Source organism: Chaetodon trifascialis, chromosome 15 (assembly GCF_039877785.1).
Source record: "Chaetodon trifascialis isolate fChaTrf1 chromosome 15, fChaTrf1.hap1, whole genome shotgun sequence".
NCBI lineage: Eukaryota > Metazoa > Chordata > Actinopteri > Chaetodontiformes > Chaetodontidae > Chaetodon > Chaetodon trifascialis.
The window spans coordinates 14652339-14670881 of record NC_092070.1 but is presented as its reverse complement, the minus strand read 5'-3'; the positions used below and the strand labels follow the sequence as shown (position 1 = coordinate 14670881).

The 18543-nt window shown below is 43.0% G+C and overlaps 1 protein-coding gene across 1 annotated transcript in view; it reads left to right on the top strand.

Annotated features, from left to right (window-relative positions):
- cep112 (centrosomal protein 112) overlaps positions 1-18543 on the top strand; it is a 94018-nt gene that overhangs the window by 335 nt on the left and 75140 nt on the right. Inside the window, exons 2-9 of the mRNA XM_070980948.1 lie at positions 156-261; positions 412-602; positions 757-920; positions 7150-7234; positions 9057-9134; positions 12142-12189; positions 12303-12377; positions 17960-18046. Of these exons, the coding sequence (XP_070837049.1) occupies positions 162-261; positions 412-602; positions 757-920; positions 7150-7234; positions 9057-9134; positions 12142-12189; positions 12303-12377; positions 17960-18046 (828 nt within the window). The 5' untranslated portion in view covers positions 156-161. The remainder of the gene's footprint in view (positions 1-155; positions 262-411; positions 603-756; positions 921-7149; positions 7235-9056; positions 9135-12141; positions 12190-12302; positions 12378-17959; positions 18047-18543) is intronic.

Genomic DNA, 18543 nt, shown 5'->3' with positions numbered 1-18543 from the left:
ATCTCCACTCTGTTTTGAAACTGAGTCAACAGGTCAGCTAACGTGATAAGCACTCATTGTAGCCGGCTAACAGCTGCAACGCTAGCAAGTCGAGTAACTTACTTCTTACCAACCATTAAAAATAATGTTAGCTGACCATTCATTCATCTCTTCAGGTCACCATGAGCAAACACGAGGACTCTTGGGAAAGACTGGACACCGAGTTTGACTATTTTCTACTGGACATGAAGCCATATGTCCTAAAGCTCTCCAATAAGACAGGTGAGGTTCGATTTTGTGATTTTCTTATACCACACTAAGCACATGAATGTGATCAGACAACTGTCAGAAATTAACTGACAGGATAATACATTAATGTTATAATTTGTACCATCATTCTCCTTGTCCGTTTCTCCTTTCCACTGAACCCAGAGCGCCAGCAATGTGCCATGTGGATAAAAAAGCTGTGTGACCCGGCCGCATGTGGTTCAGGTCTGATAGGTCGTGAGAACCGCAACATGTATGCCCGTTTGCTACTTCACATGCTCCAAAGGGGGGTTCTGAAGTTGCCTTTCATCAGCAAACCAGAGCCTGGCATCCTCAAGACACTCCCTACCTACATGGTAAAAATGATTGCACTGAATCAGAAATATTCCTGTATTGTCAATTAGTAGTAACACACACTTACTGCATTTGCACCTTCATGTGTAGTACAGTACAGATTGCATATACTGATAGATTAATTGTCATCACCTTTCTTTGAACCTTCATTTCTAGTCCATCTACTTTGATGAGCCGCTGACTGGTCGGTATGCGGAGCACAGCAATGCAGGTCTGCCTGACTGGGTGACAGGAGAGCTGGGTGCCTACACTGATGACAGCTTGGTAGTCGGCCACCTTAAGGACAGAACCAGTTCCACACCTGTTACAGCACATCACAGGTACTGTTCCACTGTACGTTACCTCAGTGAAATATATATAACCTTACCTAAATGAAACATGGCAATGACAATCATCTGGCTATCAACTTACTTAGATATGGTAACATGATCAGGATCTCAGCGTTATAGATTTGATCATTATTATGCGCTGGTGCATGGCAGTGCATGTTACATACAGTATGAATGCCAGGAGCCAGATTTTAAGGTGTAATGACTTGATGTGTACATGGGTCTGATAATTGGAAATCACCAATGTGCCACTGGAAATAAAATGCGCGTATCATTTCCTGTACTATTACGCTCATTAACCTTTGTTACTGTTTTCTAAATATAAAACCAAAACATTATTTGTTGGACATAGCATTTTTTCATTCTTACTTTGCTTGTTATATGCCTCATGTAGCTTAATTTTCCCCTCTTGGCCTGAGTCCATTGCTTTTAGTGCTCAGCGGATTGTTCAGTCATCTCAGGACTCTTTCCATATAGACCTCACATCAGACAGGCTTTTTATTCTAATGGTCACACCATGTTTGGTGTCACTTACACTCCATTCAGACCAACACAGTAATGTGGTCAAATCTGTGCTGGGGTGGAGCTGGGACTGATCGGATCCATTATCGATACTTGCTACCGATGTAACTCACTTATCTGATGGATTAAAGTCACAGATCCACTTACCGATCCAGATTCCATAGTCCACTTATAGTTAACTTCTTAGACACAGTTTTTTGATAGTGTAGCTATTTATTTCTCAACACAGTACTTGCACTTTTATGTCAAATGTTCACTTTGAAAACCTTATGAAGTAGTTGTCATTGTGCCGTTGCACTCTTTTTGCTCTTCTTTTTGCTTGATTTGACTTGATTTGTTAAAGTTTTTCAAAAGGGCAGTTTGCATTCTTAAACCTATTTGTATGTGAAGTCTCCTTAACTTACAGTTCAAATAAATTGCTTTAAATTTTATGCATTTTTGTATAGTTTTTGCTTTTTGAATACCAACAACAACAATCACAGCAATAATAATAATAACAATACAAGAAAAAAGATACAGGGGCAGCACGGTGGCGCAGCAGGAAATGCACGTGCCTCACAGCAAGAAGGTCGCCAGAGGTCGCCAGTTCGATCCCCGGGTCCTCCCACAGACCAAGAACATGCTCATTAGGTTAATTGGTGACTCTAAAATTGTCCTTAGGTGTGAGTGTGAGCGTGAATGGTTGTTTGTATATGTTGCCCTGTGATTGGCTGGCGACTGGCTTAGGGTGTACCCCGCCTCTTGTGTGTTGACAGCTGGGATAGGCTCCAGCCCCCCCCCCCGCAACCCCGGAAAGGGATAGACGGGCATAGACAATGGATGGATGGAAAAAAGATGGATTCAGGTATTGGAATTGGATTGGAAACAGTGGATTGGTGCATCTCTGTTGGGCTCATCGTAGTTGGGTGTGGGTCAGAGGTTGCCTGGCTTTGGTGAACTACCATTTCTAACATGACTAGAAATGAATGAAACTTTTATCTGGTGGTTATTCAATGTAACTACCCTGACTGGAACTGCTACTTCTGCTTTTTTCAGTAGCAGAAGGGGTTTGACTGAGAGTTTGTGAAGGTTTATGAGCCAGATCTTCCATGTCTTTAGAATAGTGTGTTCCTGTGGGGAACTTGGTCCAACCATGAAAATGAAGAACTGAAACTGTACAGCACATTGCCACTGTAACTTTCCTATGCTTTCATTTAAACCCTTTGAAGAGTTGCTCATCACAATGGTAGTGAGAGGTTCTGGCACCTCCGTCTTTGGAAATGCTTCACATTTTACAGTCAAAAGTCAAAAATAAGCATTCTAGTATGGTATTATGTTCCTACACGGACAGTTTATTGAAAACAGAGCTCTCCCCTTGTTCCAGCCGGTGACTTAACCTCTCTGATAACTGACGAAAAAACCTTTTGGTCAGATGTACAAGGTGCTACACATAGTAGCACATAAGATATTTATCCAAGCATTCTGTTTTGATGTGCTTTTATCACACTGAAAACACTGAACTTAGCTGTGAAGCTGGATATACACAGCTTTCGTGACTGATAGCCCATCTGAAAAGCCAAAGACATTGCCAAGTCCTTGCATCAGTCTGCATGAGCTGTCCATTCTGACTTTTCAAAGAGATGCACTTCAAAACAGCACGAGAGGACGAGGAACCTCTCGCATTCTCTAGCCATCTTTCTGTTATTCTCCTCTTTACACTTTCCCTGTTGTTGAACCGGAGGCATAACCCCAGAGGAGAGAGGGAAGAAGAGAATAATGTTTGGCAGTTCATCCTCTTTTTCTCAGCTAAATGCCTAAAACATAAATATATGTATTTTGGATTTAGAAATGTGCTGCTTGATTAAAACGTCTTGATGCTTCTCGTGCATACACATACAGGTATACATGCACGTGTGTGAACTCTTTCAACATGCCTCACTAAATCACCAGTCATCCTAGTTTGCCAAGGGATATTTCCTCTGACTCCAGGCAGTTCGGGGACTTGACAAAGTGATGTTAGTAATGCTCAGACAGGGTTTTCCATTCTAATTAACAAGGAAAGGCAATTCAGAGCCCAGTGGCTTGATATGCTCATTAGCATAATAAAAAGAGAGCACTGTAAGTGTAGTAAAGAGAGCTTAATATCCACCAGGGCACTGTGTAAGAAAGAGAAACAGCCCTCTGCTGCCATATGTAATTCGAATTGTACCATCAGGGGGTTGTAAAATTTTTGGTTCTTCCAAAATGACCATTAGGACTTGTCTTTGAATATTAGTCATACTTTAACTTGCATTTGCCAGTATCCCAGTAACAGAATGTATTTTTCTGTGTTTTGAGTTTGTGCACTGACATTGTACAAATCTTTGAAATGCATGCTGAAATCACCTGCTCCCTGGGTGTGGAGTTAATGGACACAATTATATTGCAATGCTTTTGTTTTGTTTATTGATGATGTTTATTTTCAGATATATGTTTCAATCAATTAATTAAGCCTAGGCTGTTGTTGCCAGATAGACTTTATTTTCTGTTTTCTATGTGTGATTGTACATCATTGCTGACCTGTTTGTAAGGTTGTGACCATTTGCATAATAGATGCTATAGCTTATGTTACAGTGATTTGAAACAGTGCTACAGTCAGTAAGGCGCTGCCCTTCCTCCCCTCTGCTATAGAGGGTGTGGATAGAGAGGTTTTGTGGGGAGCAGAGTGCTGAGTACTATAGTGTCTGATTGGGATAAGACCATGAAAGACACTCAGATCACAGGCTAACGTCCTGATGGAGAAAATTAGCCTGGCCAAGAGTCCTTTTATGTGTCTCTCTCATTTAGATAAGATTAAATGGAAGGAACTCGTCTGACTCCCACCCTATGATGTGGCAACGTTTGATCTCTGTCTCACTCACCATTAGTCAGGTGATGGGCAGGGCTTCTTTTAGCTTGTGAAACTGTTGGGTCCAATTCAAGTTTCAAGATCTAAAGGCAAAGTTAGGGTGATTTTCTGATATTTTGAGGTATTACTTCTCTTTCACGTAGAAGTGGATGTGCTGTATTATGTGTGTGTTTGTTTGTCTGTGTGTCTGTGTTTGTTTGTCTGTGTGTGTCTGTGTGTCTGTGTCTGTCTGTCTGTGTGTGTGTGTGTGTGTGTGTGTGTGTGTGTGTGTGTGTGTGTGTGTGTGTGTGTGTGTGTTGTTTAACATATACATCATGTAACCTCATTAGTCCAAAATGCCCTGAGCAAATTCCACCATTCGTTCCACTATTGCTGTGCTTTTCCTAAATTAGCCACAAGATGGAGCCACTGCTTTGTCTATAGTGCTAGTCCAAGGCAGAGAAATGCTGTGGGAAAGAGAGTGCTGTCAGCAAGGGTCAAGAGATCATACAGAACAGCTTTGGTGATTAGCCTTCATGTCCTCTCCACCTTGTGTTCAAAGGAGACAGATAGTGATAAAGACACAGAGACGAGAAAATGGTGGGAGTGGGTTGTTTTGACATGTTAACTTGGTAATCAGCACAGCTGGACTGACTCTGCTCTCCATTTTTGGCTGCCTCTCTTTTAGGCCTCATTATTGTCTCTTACCCTGACATCTGTCCTCCACCAGTGTGCTTTTCGTCCACACATGAAAACTTTTAACCCCCCTTTTCCCCTCTCTGTCCTTTTTTCTTGGTAAGTGCAACAGTAACATTGCATAGCTGCAGTGGTCAGCCGTAGATGATCACGTCGCTCACACATAGGCCAGAGTGTTTCCACTGATATTGCTTCCATGTGATGTTGGGTTATGGTTGAGGGTGTGCAGGGGCAGAGGGATGTTTGTGTCCCAAGGTCAGACTGCTTTCCTGAGCGTGCCTGAGGCTGAGACCTGGGCCCAGTGGCTCTGCACCTGGAGGTCAGACTAGGGTATGGATGTCAGGCTGCTTTAATCAGCCAAGCTGTAGCTTCTGAGGCTCTACATGGTGTTCTCATTTTCTTCTGTGTGTGTGTGTGTGTGTGTGTGTGTGTGTGTGTGTGTGTGTGTGTGTGTGTGTGTGTGTGTGTGTGTGTGTGTGTGTGTGTGTGTGCGCGCGCGCGCGCGTGCGTGCGTGCATGTATGCGCGCGTGCGTGCATGTATGCGCGCGCGTGTGTGTGTGTGTGTGTAGAGCTCTGGCCTGACTTGCCACTGCTTTGATCTCTGGGCCTCAGACTCCAGACACATCTGATTCAATTATCCTCATCCACCTGTTGACTTAGAGGCCCAAGATTGCAAAGCTTGGCCCCCTTATCCAAGTTTCATTGCTGCATGTGTTAGTGCATGTGCATGCAGGTGTGTGCGTCTGTGTGCACATGCACAGACAAACCAGTATGCGAGGGAGAGGAAGTGAGCAAGTGCATGAAAGCTGAAGTGTGGAGGGGTTTATTTGAAGCGTTTGATCATAATTAATTACAAATTAGCGAAACAATAATAAATCCTTAACAGTGTTATTGCAACTTTATTTGTATAAGGACAGAGGTGCTTCAGTTGTTGCAAGATTTGCTGCCTTCCCATTGTAACTGATGTGAAAACGAGTTCATTAGCACTTTGAAGGTGACATCAACAATGCTTGATCCATAACATCAAATGTACATGTACAGCAGCAAAAGGCAATTATTACATATTAGTATACAAGGCTCAAGAACTCTGTGCTGCTATAAGAATGGATATTGTAATTCTTCAGACAACATATTAGCGTCATTGTCCATAGAGTTAAACATAGCAGTCAGATTACAATTCTATAAAGAAGCAGACATTTCAGCAACGTAGCAAGAATTGAGCTAGCCTTCTATTCTCTAGTTAGTACTGTGAAATTGCTACAAATACCTAAATTGTATGACTTACAGTGTATATATATTTACCCAGTCAACAAGCAGAGTTGGTATAGTATAAATAGTAGTATAAGTACTGCCTTGGTATTGTATGTGTGTTCCCTTAGTTCGAGGATTTGAGGTAAAAGATTGAAATTGCACATCTACTTGCACAGATATCCTTCCTGTTCTGTATTCAGAGGTCTTTCCAGAAACCTCACAGCAATAGTGCTTTCCTTCATGAGATAACTCTGCCTGTGACAAATGAGGTTCAAATTTCTCAATACCAGAAGTGCTTAAAAAATTACACGGGGGGGAAAAGAACGCCCATAGGCTCCAAGTGTGAGAGTGTGAAACAGTGCCCTCTAGAACGCAATTTGATGTCTTTATTAGATGACAGCATTTTTTTTTCTTCTCTAACATCGTCATTCAATTAGCATTAGTGGGCCATTAGTGGCTCATGTGCCTATGTTTAATGAGATAGTGAGTTGGAGTGTGTGAGAGAGCGAGAGAGAGAGAGCATGGTGAGAATGAAAAGTGTTTGTATGCCGATGAATATGAGCAGTTTCCCTGTTAAGCTGCTTGTTTAAACCATGATGGACATGATGAGAGACAATGATTGAGGTGTATGATTATAAAAGGATTGTACAAGCCATGCACTGGTGCCCTGTGGGCTGTCCATGGAAACAAACTGATGTATAGCAGAGCCGTTTATTGTTCAGATGGGATGAAATGCAGACCACAAACCATGCAACCAATGCCAGATGTTGATCTGTGTAAATAGCAAGTCAGGCTGCCTACGCAAGCACATTCATATGCAAGCAGACGGACAAGAGCAGACTCTAGAGACATGCACACTTTACGTTGACTTCACACACTTTTCTTTCTGTTTCTCTCTCTTTCAGGAGAAGGCTGTATGAGGAAAAGACCCCGTCAGGACCCATGTCCTCCAGTCCGCTCAAACAGTCACCCAGACATGATGCCAGGATGGTTAGTTCGTTACCTCATTTCAGACTGTCGGCCACACCTCTGGACTTGCTGCTTGCCTTAAGATTCGACAAGTAGGGTTTTCAGATTTACAGATCGCTGCGTGGTAGCTGTGATGACACACTGAAATATTAACAGCAACCCTGCTGGTGCCAGTGCGAATAGTAGCCACAATGTTTTGCTTTCTTCTTTAATGTGGACCAATTTGGAAATTCCTGAACTCATTTCCCCATGAAGTCGGAGGAAATTCCCTGAACTGCTGGTTCAAGCAACAGAAGTGGAGTTAATGGTTGTGATCACAAGACATTTTGACAGTAACATACATTCAGCTGCCGATTTATTAGGTGATAAAACATTATATTGTTCAGTTTTTGTTGAAACTGTTTGTTGATTAATTTTTGCTAAAAATAAGTGCGGTGGAAAAAATATTGAAGATTCTTCCAAGGTCAACACAACACAATGCAATAGCACCAGAAACGACAGCCTTAAACAACAGCTCTTTAAAACATTTTGAATTAAAACTGAACATTATAACCTTCATGACGGTAGAATTTATCGAAGGAATATGCTGTATATTAGATTGAATTGGTTTTGGTTAGTTGTTTAGGTATGTTCTCAAGGGGAAATGTGTAAGTCCTCATTAATACAACTCAACTTTTTAGATAATATTAAATATTAATGACTACAAAAATCTGTTTCAAGTTTTTGCTTTGAAACAGAATCCATTATGTAAAATAGCCAAAGCTGTGTTCAAGTGCTATAGGACCACATTGCTCATCGTAAGAAGCTGACTGAGAAACATTGATATTTATGAGTTTTGAGGACCTTTAATGTGCTGTCATCAACAAGCCATCGTGAATTCACCCAACGTGTTCACGGTGCAAGCAAATGTGCAATTCATTGGCACAACTGCTCGAACATCTGTGGCCAAAACCATTTGAGGCCATTCATACTTATCTGTGTCAAACACAATGCACTGAATTCCTGGTGCGATACAGAGTCTGTGACGCGCTGCTTTGAACAGCCAGTGACCCGCATACTCAGCATTCCTAGATATTGAAATGAAACGTTCGCTCTGTTTGTTCGAGGGTGAGGCTCTGGGACCATAATGCCTATTTAATCAGACGGGGCATTTAATCCTGAGCTATTCCATTCAGCCATTTCTCTGTCAGTGCAGTTCCGCTGAGGTACACCCAAGGTCCACACTCCACCAGATCCTAATCAAATTTAACAACACTTCTCCTTTTCCGATCATTCTCTCAGCTTTATTAGATATTTCCCCCTATATCAACCTCGCTGCCCGACCTCGACTTGAGTAAACTGATCTTGTATCAACAGAGCCCCTGGAAGCATTTGAATCATACTGTATAAAACAAATCCGGAGGCCCATTGTAACAGAAACAAGAATGACAGGCAGTGTAGCTGTATGTGCCCCTCTTGTGGAATTTACTGTGTGACGGAAATGATGTGGAACTGCCAAACATCTGGAGTGCTGTATGTGAGAGGGAGGAGAGTGAGGGAGCAAAGGGTGGAGAGATGGAGATAACGAGGGAGTAGAGTGCCGTCAGTAGGGGAGGAGAACACATGTGGGTGTACTGTATGTCTGTAAGCTTTTAAAGAACCCTTTTGTTGTTGCCAAGGGAGGAATTATATTGTGTCAAAATGAAAACCTCCATCACTGTCTGCTGTTTGCGTCCTCAGGCCAAACTGCCAATCAGAGAAATCATTTAAATTCCCTCCTCTAATTTATAACACAAGTCCTCCTTAATTTCCATTTTCTCTCTGCTGTTTACACACTCTTTCAACCCCGTTTTTTGTTCCTCAGGTGCATGGGGGGCTGAAGGCAGATATGTCTCACGATGACAGTGACCTGGAGGCTCGTCTCAACAGCTGGAACCTGGGGGTGAGTCCAGGGGCATGCCTTGAGCTTCTTGGTTACATGTAGCTGTCAACATGCTGCAGCTCATCCACAGTGACAGTGATTTTGACTTCCGGAGCTCATGAGTAGATCAAAATCAGTATTGCAGTGATGCTGAGTTAGCCATGCTGCTGAACAAAGGGTATAAAAACCCTTTCACCCATGTCCTCTTCAAAACCACTTCCTTTAGGCAGCTCAGTGCTATTGTAGGACGTGAGGGTAGGGTGAGGAGTGGGAGAAGGGTTGTGTAAACTGAGCATTTGAAGATGTGTGCACCTCTCTTATCTTCTCTGTCTGGAGTGCACCAGGCCAGGGTTGATAAGCACTCTGCCCTCATGTCTTTTATTCCCTTATTTATTCCCTATCTCCTCACCTGCATGACCCCGAGTCTCTCTTTTTCTTTTTGGTTTGCTTGTCGCCTCTCTCCTTTCTCGCTCATTACAAACACAGTGACGTTTTCTACAGAACAGCCCCTCTCATTCTGTTTTTTTCTTCTTCCTCTCACTGTTTCTACCTTCCTATCTTTTGCTCTCTGTGGCACTTTCTCCCTCTGTCTGTCCTCTATCTTTCTCTGACTTTCTCCCTCTCTCAGTTTCAGGGTAATCTGAGGCATCTATCAGCAGACGTGAAGCCGTGCACTGCTCCGCTCTGCACTGCTCTGTGTTGAGACGCTGATAAGAGGCATTGCTTGGCAACGCTCCCCCAAGCCTGCATCTTTCAAATCAACAGATGTTGCTTCACACACAAGCACACACACAAACCCCCTTCAAGTTTACAGAAGTTTTATAGATGCACTGCTTCAAAGCGCCCGGCTCCTACGAAATTTCAGCACAGCTGAGTGCCGCTCTTATCTGGAACATCTTCAGCTATGCTTTAGATGTTCTAAAGCAGTCCATATCGGTTTGTCCATTTCACCTCTAATGTAATAAACTTGGTGTAGTCAGCATGGTGGCCATACTGGACAGTAGACAGCAGATTGCTTCAGACTCAGATAGGAGTTTCTTTAAGAGACACAAAACCTGAGTCAGCTGGACCGCCATCTGTTTAATCTTTCAGTTAGTCTGTCGCTTGTGTGCTGGAGCAGAGTTTTATCTCTAATGGGAGTTGAGAGTTGCACTAGATTTGGGGGCAGCATACGTTGACCTGCCTGTGAAGAAAACAAAAGCATGCAAACTAGAGAAAATTGCGTAAAATCTTGGCCTATTTTTTCATACAACACAGAATTCAATGGTAATCCCTCCCACTTGGCTGTCCATTGTCTGTGGTTTGGTGGGTGTGCTGACGGCTTGCTCAACGCTAGTCTGAAACGAGGAAGCCATCAATCACCGTGTGTTTGTTTGGCTTGAGAGCCAGGCCTTGTGATGTGGAGTGTTGTTCCTCTCTTGCGTCCGTCCATCCATCCATCCACGTCAGGTTCCAATGACACAGGACGCCATGCCAGCTGTGAGGCTGGACAAACGTGTACACAGGAGCGTGCGTGTGGGCAGGCTGAAAAAGAGTGCGCACAGGCATACATGTGCACCGAGTCCAAGTTTAGTATCGCGCTGTGCCAACATTACACCACAGCATTTAGTCTACATGTCTTCCTTGCCCTGTGGGCCGTGCTCAATCAAATCTGATGACTGGCTGTCTGTGGGTATAAAAAGAAATCCCATTCTTGTTTTCAGCCCAGGCACTAGTTTAGAAGGATATTGATTGATTCACTCAGTAAACATGGATTTGTTTTTCTTTTTAGGCGGTGCCAAATTTAAGCAGCAATTCATCACACATCATGGCATGCACCATTGATGCTGCTCTGCACTGGCTACACTGAGTGGTCTGTTCATGGGCACGTGTCTTTCTGTGTGTGCATGTATTACAGTCTACAGTAAGCCTGATTGTGCTCAAGCCGGATGTCTCCTTTTGTTGAGGGCTTACAGTATGTCAGCTAACAAAACGTCTGACCTGTTTTCACCTGCATCACGCACACTTCAGCTACTTTCATCTGTTTCACCTGTCACTGGCTCGCCCTGAAGCAACAGATTGCGACTTTATCCTTGTACAGTAGCTCTAACTATTTCAGTCCCAAGCTCTGAGGTTCTTTCAGGTCCTGTTCTCTGATCTTCCATTCATTCTGGGTTAGCTTCATGTGGGTTGTGTCACCTCGCAACATTAAATCTTTTTTCTTTTTTTTCCTTTACTTTTTTTTTTTTCCACACCACCCACACCACCCTCCTCCGACAACTCTTCCTCCTTGTTCTCCTCCTTCATCCCCATGTTGAAGAGATTAGCAACAGAACTGTTTACTGGGCGTCATTGCTGTCATCTCCAAAGTCAGCTCTGCTGCTTTGAACGGCCGTGATCTTGCCGCTAGTTGGCAACCCCTACAGACAGCCTCAGTGCAAGAGAGAGAAACACTGTCTGATAGTGCGAGCTCACAAGAAAATAATGGGGTCATAAACTAACGTCAGATAGTGGAAGGAAAATAGCAGGTTGTCAACAGTTTCTGTCACAGTTAGTGAGCTCTATTGATGTAATGCTGCAGAGTCACTTGGACTGTGACCCTTTTACGTTCAGGTGGTTTATCCACTCACTCTTTGTTTCTGTCTCTTGCATTTCATATTATGATCAAAGAGCATGCTGTGTCAGTGTTTTTGAAGGATCCATACACATTTGTCTCCATCTGACTGTAAACGGAACAGGGGATAGCTTACAGATTAGTGGTCCTGAGTGTTGACAAAAGGACTGTGCCGGGACAGCAGAGAGAGGGGTTGTGAGCGGAAACAGAGCTGGCCACACACACAATGCCTTGAAGTAGCCCGACGCATTCTGTCTCTCTAAACAGACAAGAGTTGACGGAAGAGACTCCAGCCATAGAACCAGGCTTTTGATGTGCTGCCCGCATTGTTTATGACAAATCGAGGGCAGAGGTTAGATTCTGGTAGCGGTAAGGCTTTGTTAGGAGAGGAAGAAAAGAAGTAGAGGTCTAAAGTTTTTCTCTCTACTCTTTCAGATTGAAAACCCCAGGTATTTGCGAGAGAAGCCCTTTCCCTTGTCTCCGGTGAGTTGTCAAGGGGTCACTTGTGGATTATTTATTGCTACATAGACAAAAGTGCTGTCTTTGAACTCCGCAGTGACCTCATCGCATAAACTCTCTCCTCTTTACATCTGTAGAATTTCAAGTCGAGCTTTGGGAGGAACAGCACCTTGGCCGACGATCAGGTCCCACAGCTTGTGCAGAGCAAGGAGGTATGCACCACAGTAAGCAAACCCCAACGGTACCTGAGAGCTTCTATGTGTGATTAATATCATAAGTCTGGTGTCAGCGCTTTGTGTGTCCAAAGGCAGCACATGATATTTAAGAGACTTCTCTTTACAGTATATCCATTCCAGTAAGCCCAAATCCTTGCTACTCACTATTCAGTACGGCCAGTATTTGTATAGAAGCAAGTGTTAAACACATACAGGGGTTAAAGCTCCCTTGGCTGCTTTATGGCATTATACGCCCCCACAGCCATGTACATACATCTTCGTGCGTAGTTTGTATTGTTGAAATGGCCAAGGCGAGCGTTCCTCTTAGACAAAAATAATGCTGGCTCCCAGTGATGACAGTTTTTTCCTTATGTGGATTTAAGCTGAAAATCCCCATTCTGAAAGCATGCTTTGAAGTCCCTTCTGCCCCTCCCCACCCCTCACTCCCCACCACTCATTCCCCCCACCATCCGCCTTTACCCGCACTGTTAAATATAAAACTGAGCATGACTTGGCTGTAATAGCCGTGGCGTTTCATGTCTGCTCGGGGGAAAGCGCTCCAGTCAGTTAGATCAGCTTCACCGGGAGAGGGCAGAGAATGGAGGGAGAAAGGGCAGAAAAGGGGAGAGTTAGAAAACACAGAGACATGATGGACAACAATGGTCTGGCTTATTGACCCGTCACAATAAAGACCTGTTTATAACTGCCGAAAGAGGATTCACATGCGTGGACACACACACTCCCACCATGCACGTCCAGGCAGTCGGTCGGTCTACCTGTGGGCTGATATTGAATGTAGCAACACCAATACGAAAACATTAAAGCAACGTCCCATGCTGTTTGATCCTGCCTCAGACTAGCCGACTGGCTACATACAGCTGTGTGTGGTGGGAATATAAATTTATCACCTCTCAGAAGACCATATTTAACCCCCGCACCAACTTTACTTTGATATACACAGAGTTACCAGTTTATTAGGTACAGCAGTACACTCTACAGTAATGCAATCCAGTTTAATACTCTGCAATAAATCTTATTGTGTGAAGCTTATAATGATGACTTTATGCTAACGTTGCGTCAGAGGGTTGTTGATTCAACTCTATGGTCTTTTGTGAGGCTGTAGTTAATGTATGTGAGTAGTAATACCTCTCAGACTCAGGTTCAGTCTGTGTGAAGGTGGCCTTGAATAGGAGCATAAATGTTCAGGAGGGAAGCTGTGGGAAACTGAACCGGCCTGTCATTTCCACTGAGGCCAGAATGCTCTCAATATGGGAACCAGTTCAGGAAAGTCACAGCGAAACTTGGGGAAGGACACATTGGGACATGAGAGGAAATGGTGCAGAACATAATTTTTTCTCTGTGGGTTCTTCTCAATGCTGTTTGCCCACTGTAGCCTAATCTATAATTTTTGTTGTGCTCTACCAGTTGCTTTTTTTCTTGTTGAAAACAGCCTCTCAAAACTATTAGCATGGTGGTAGAGTCTTGTTTATACTGTTTAACAGGAGGCTTTAGGTCAAGGTCATGTTTTTCTGCCCTGCTACACAGAATATATTGCTGATTCCCATTGTAAGGTTGTTGGAATTCCCTCTTGATTATACTCTCTATGAGGGGAAATCAAGATAGGCCTGTTGTTCATGGCATGCTATTGTAAAGCCCCATTTTCTTTTACTTCTTATCATATAAGATGCCCCCACAGATCATGTGTCTTTAGTCACCATAAGCAATTAAGAGTGTTCTGTGGATTTTAGGAACTCTAAACCCCACAGGATGCAGCTGTGATCACACACACACATACATACACACTCAGTTTTCCCATGGAAGCGAACCTGCAGAACCATGGAAGCCTTGTCCAACCCTGCTATTGCGTGTCTGTCGAGGCCCAGTCTAGGAAATCACAGTGACATCACTTCCCTTAAATCACCAAAGCCTAGTTGAAAATTTACCCAGGTTTAAAGAGTCACACACGCCACATGCCATTAAGCTGGCGACAGCTTAACGAACATCTCAGCTTTCACACCAAGCTCATCCTCCAGCTAAGCTACTGACTGCATTGATAAGAATGCTGACTGCTCTTTTCCTATGGAACAATGAGTGGCAGCTGAGAAACTTCACCACAAGCTGACATTGCTTTGAGTCACATAGCTTAGACTGTGTGCTTGCTTATGGGTGAGTTATGGAAAATGTCTTGCAGGAGCAGCAAAGTCCTGCTAATCTTTCAGCAACACCCTAGCAGTGCTCAGCTTTATGAGGGCTGTGTCTTCCTTTGGAAATTCAATTAAATCGCGACTGATGAGTCAGGCTTAGCCACAGGCCGGAGTCATGTGATCACAGAGGGAGATAGTGACAGGCTGATGAAAGCACCCCATCTTTCTTTAAAAGTTTGTGTTTGTGTGTGTGTGTGCATGCTGTCTTCACACTAACCCCTTGGTACCTGACCTGAAAGATTGTTGGCAGCAGGCACAGCATAGTAGATGAATGTTTGTCAAGCAGTCACACTCTAATGGTCGCAAGCCCCTGACTGGGGATCAGGCCCCTTGGCTTTCCATTGCCATAATGATGCAGTCTCTCAAATCTAAGGATCTTCTGGGATGGAGCTTGAGTTCTTAGCCTGTGATTTAGAGGGCCATAGCTTGTCTTATCTGAACGCTTTTCAAGGCTAAAAAAGAGCAAGCTAGTGAGGCTTAGTAGTTTAAATGGGCCTAGTTTCGTCACTTGGCTTTGAAGATGGTGCCTCAGGCTGGGAGACACAAGGGACCAACGGAGGTCCATCATGATAAAGTCACTATTTCAAGCATTTCTGTCCTCTGTCCTTGATTCTTGTCTACTTGATGTATTCATATTAGCCATTTCAAGTAATCTCTTTACTTATTCTGTGTTTGAAACTCCCCTCCTTTACAACCATGAGTCATTTTTTTTTCACATAGCAAAGATAGAAACAATTTTAGCCAAAGTTTTTATCCGGCCTTACTATCTGGACAGACTGCAGTAAATTTACTTCTTGTCAGAATGTGGAAACGGTATCTAGCTGCTCCTCAGTAGATAGCAGAACGCTGCATACCGACTATTGTGGAGCATCTGTGTTTACTGAGGATGAAAGACACACCAGGACATTGTACGTCTCAGGCAAGATGACGGAGATGCACAAATGCAACCTTGCTTTGTGGAGCCCAAACAGTTAGCAGACGATTTGTGAACACATCCCCTTGAGGAAAAAGGTCCTGACCCCGCGCCGGTTTTGAGAGCAGAAAAAGCAACTGTTTCCGTCTTCTCCTCGCATTCCCTCTCTCATACCCCCTCCCCACACCACTTCTTCCCTCTCATCCTTTCAAGAGCGAAGTGTCAAAAAACATGGCATCTTACAGCGCTTGCTACAACTCTGAAGAAGAGAAGAGGGGAAAAAAGCTGTACCACCCGGTCGGGCTGATTGAAGGCATCTCAGACGCCTTAGGTGTACGACATTCCTCCTCCTCCTTCCTTCACTGACGCCTTTATAAACAAGTTTCAAATGCCCCTGATCTAGTTTGACAAACTTTCTCCAAAGAGCATTTGAAGAGAGGATGAGAAAGTGACACCCCCACATGTGCTTTTTTTTTTTTTTTTTTTTTTTTTTTTTTGTGCCGGCAGAATCAGGTCTCCACTTACTCTTCTGCTTTTCAATCACCGCCGTCTCTCTCCTTCTCTCTTTCTCTCTTTCTTTCACTCTTTCCTTTCTTCTCTGACAGGTCTCCTGTGGTCCCTTCAATTGCACAAGAAATAGTGGTAAATCAAGAAAAAAGACCCAGAAGAAAGAGTACTTTGTCAAGCTTTGTCAAGGATACAGCGTATAAATGTAGCTGAAGTGCAGTAATGAGGGGAGATATCTGGATATCTACAAGGCTAATTTGTGTATCTTAGTTGGACTTTTATTTTTAATGGTGCTCAGAGTGCTGATATCTTAACAAAATCTAAGCTCTTTGGCTTTTGTAGATTCATTTCAATCCCAAAGTATGCATACATATTTTCCTCTAACATCCAGTACACTGATGATGTCTGTATTGTATTTTGTCAATATTTATACAGTCAAACCATACTGTAATTGAGTCATATTTCTATTCAGCCCTTTGATTTATACCAAGGGAAGGTCTAATGTGGTTTGAATGTGCCAAGTAATGTTGTGGGAATTTTCTACTTAATTGTTTTGATGACTAAAACAAACAGGCGCTAGCCTCGGGATGTTGTTAATCACTGACATGTTCACACACACACACAAGCGCACTTTCAAAGGAAGAGCATTGTCACCCTGCTCTAGGGTTGATTAACCCACCAGAGCAGACAGTGACTAAACATGAGTAGTGGCATCAAAGCAAATGGCCAGTCATCTGTCTGTCATAGGTGCTCTGTGTATTCTCACCTGTTGCATGTTTGTGAGCAGAAACGTCTTGATTGCAAAATGATTGCAAAGTGCGTTTAAAGGTGCTTTAAAGTGCATAATTATGAAGTTTATGCTCTTATTATTACAGCCAATGACTGATATCCTACAGTTCCTCATAGAACACCATAAAGACTTTCATGCTTACCCCTTTTATTTTACATGACAACACATTAGGCAAACGTTTACTTGTTTTTGCCCCATCACGGGTAAGGCTCTGAGAATAAAGAAGTTGTCTCTCCCTTTTCTCAGCACCAAAAAAATGTTTAATGAGCATTGCAGCCTCACACGACTGCTATGGCTGTTCTTCGCTCACTCTTAGAGAATTCCTTCAACTAATCAATTACTTGATGCAATATTAAAAAAATCTGTCATTTCGTATTATTGTCTCTGCAGACAAATGCAATCATGCAAAGGGAACGCCTTTCAAAGACCAAGCCGTATTTTTGAATAATATCGCCTTACCAGAGATAATTATTTTCCAGAAATGACGAACGACGAGCAGCTCTTTTTGTATACAAAGGCCACAGAAGATTAAAAAAAACATGGATTTCATTTTTCTTAGTCCATTAGAGTAGGTGATGAATAGGTCATTAGGGTTTTATTTCATTAAAACGAGGTACCCCTCTGGCTGTAAGAGATGTGTTAATGTGCATGAGCCACAGCGCTGAACTTTTGATCTCCTCTAAATGCTCTGTTCAAATGAACACAGCCACTCTCTTCATAACCAGCTGCTACAAACACGCAGGCTTTCACTTTGTTGTGCTTACTATAGACTGACGATTTTAACCAAACACGTACACACGCTCAGTCGAGTACATCTCAGCTTCACGCTGGTTTTGGAAGCTCTGTGCATGGATGAGTGTTTTTAAATGTTAATGTGGTTTATTTCATCATCAGCTGCGCGTGTGTTCATCCAGATTTATGTTCCCTCTTATATCCTGTGACTCTATATGGTGATGTTTTCTTTCCTAAGGCATCTCAATGTTTAACATCCTAGAACATAATTTGTTGCCCGTGTTGCCTGGTAATAAATAATGTTTCATCCATCAAGCAGATGTTTGCATTCATTTCATATAAGGAAATAAAAAATGAGTAACTTGACAGTTGAAATAGCTCCAGAAGTCCATAGTGTTACATAGATGATATTTGGTTTTCTATGTGTTTCCAGGCTGAGATGAAGATCAAAGTTCTGGAGGCCAAGCACCAGGAGGAGAAACTGAAGATGCAGCAGAGACACGATGCAGATGTTGAGAAAGTAAGAATCTAAACTGAATTACTGAATACTCTGCCAGCAGCAGCTGCCTTTGTGGATGGAAATTTTGCCAGTATAAACAAATTTCTGGCGTCAGTTTGACAATAGGCATATTGATGTCACTAATTTCAGGATTTCTAATCATAGTGCTTTCCCAACACAGCACTAAACTGTAGCACCGCATGTCATATCACAATAAATCCAGCTGTTTGCTTTTGGGAAAGTTGGAAATTAAGCTTTAAGTTGTTATTTTTTTAATAGTCTTTTACCTCCAAGGAATCATCTCTTACACAAATGCTTGTACATGCCTAGAAAACCCAGCAGATCTAGTCTTATAATCATTCAGTGAGCCTGCCACAGATACTGTATGAAGCAGAACCATGGTCCTATAGTGCTGTGTAGTCTTTAGTGCATGCACAGGCCGTAGTTTGACTGTGTCCTCGCAAACAATTTTCTTCTGGAGTCTGCAAGGGAAGGGCCTAGTCTGACCATGGCTGAAT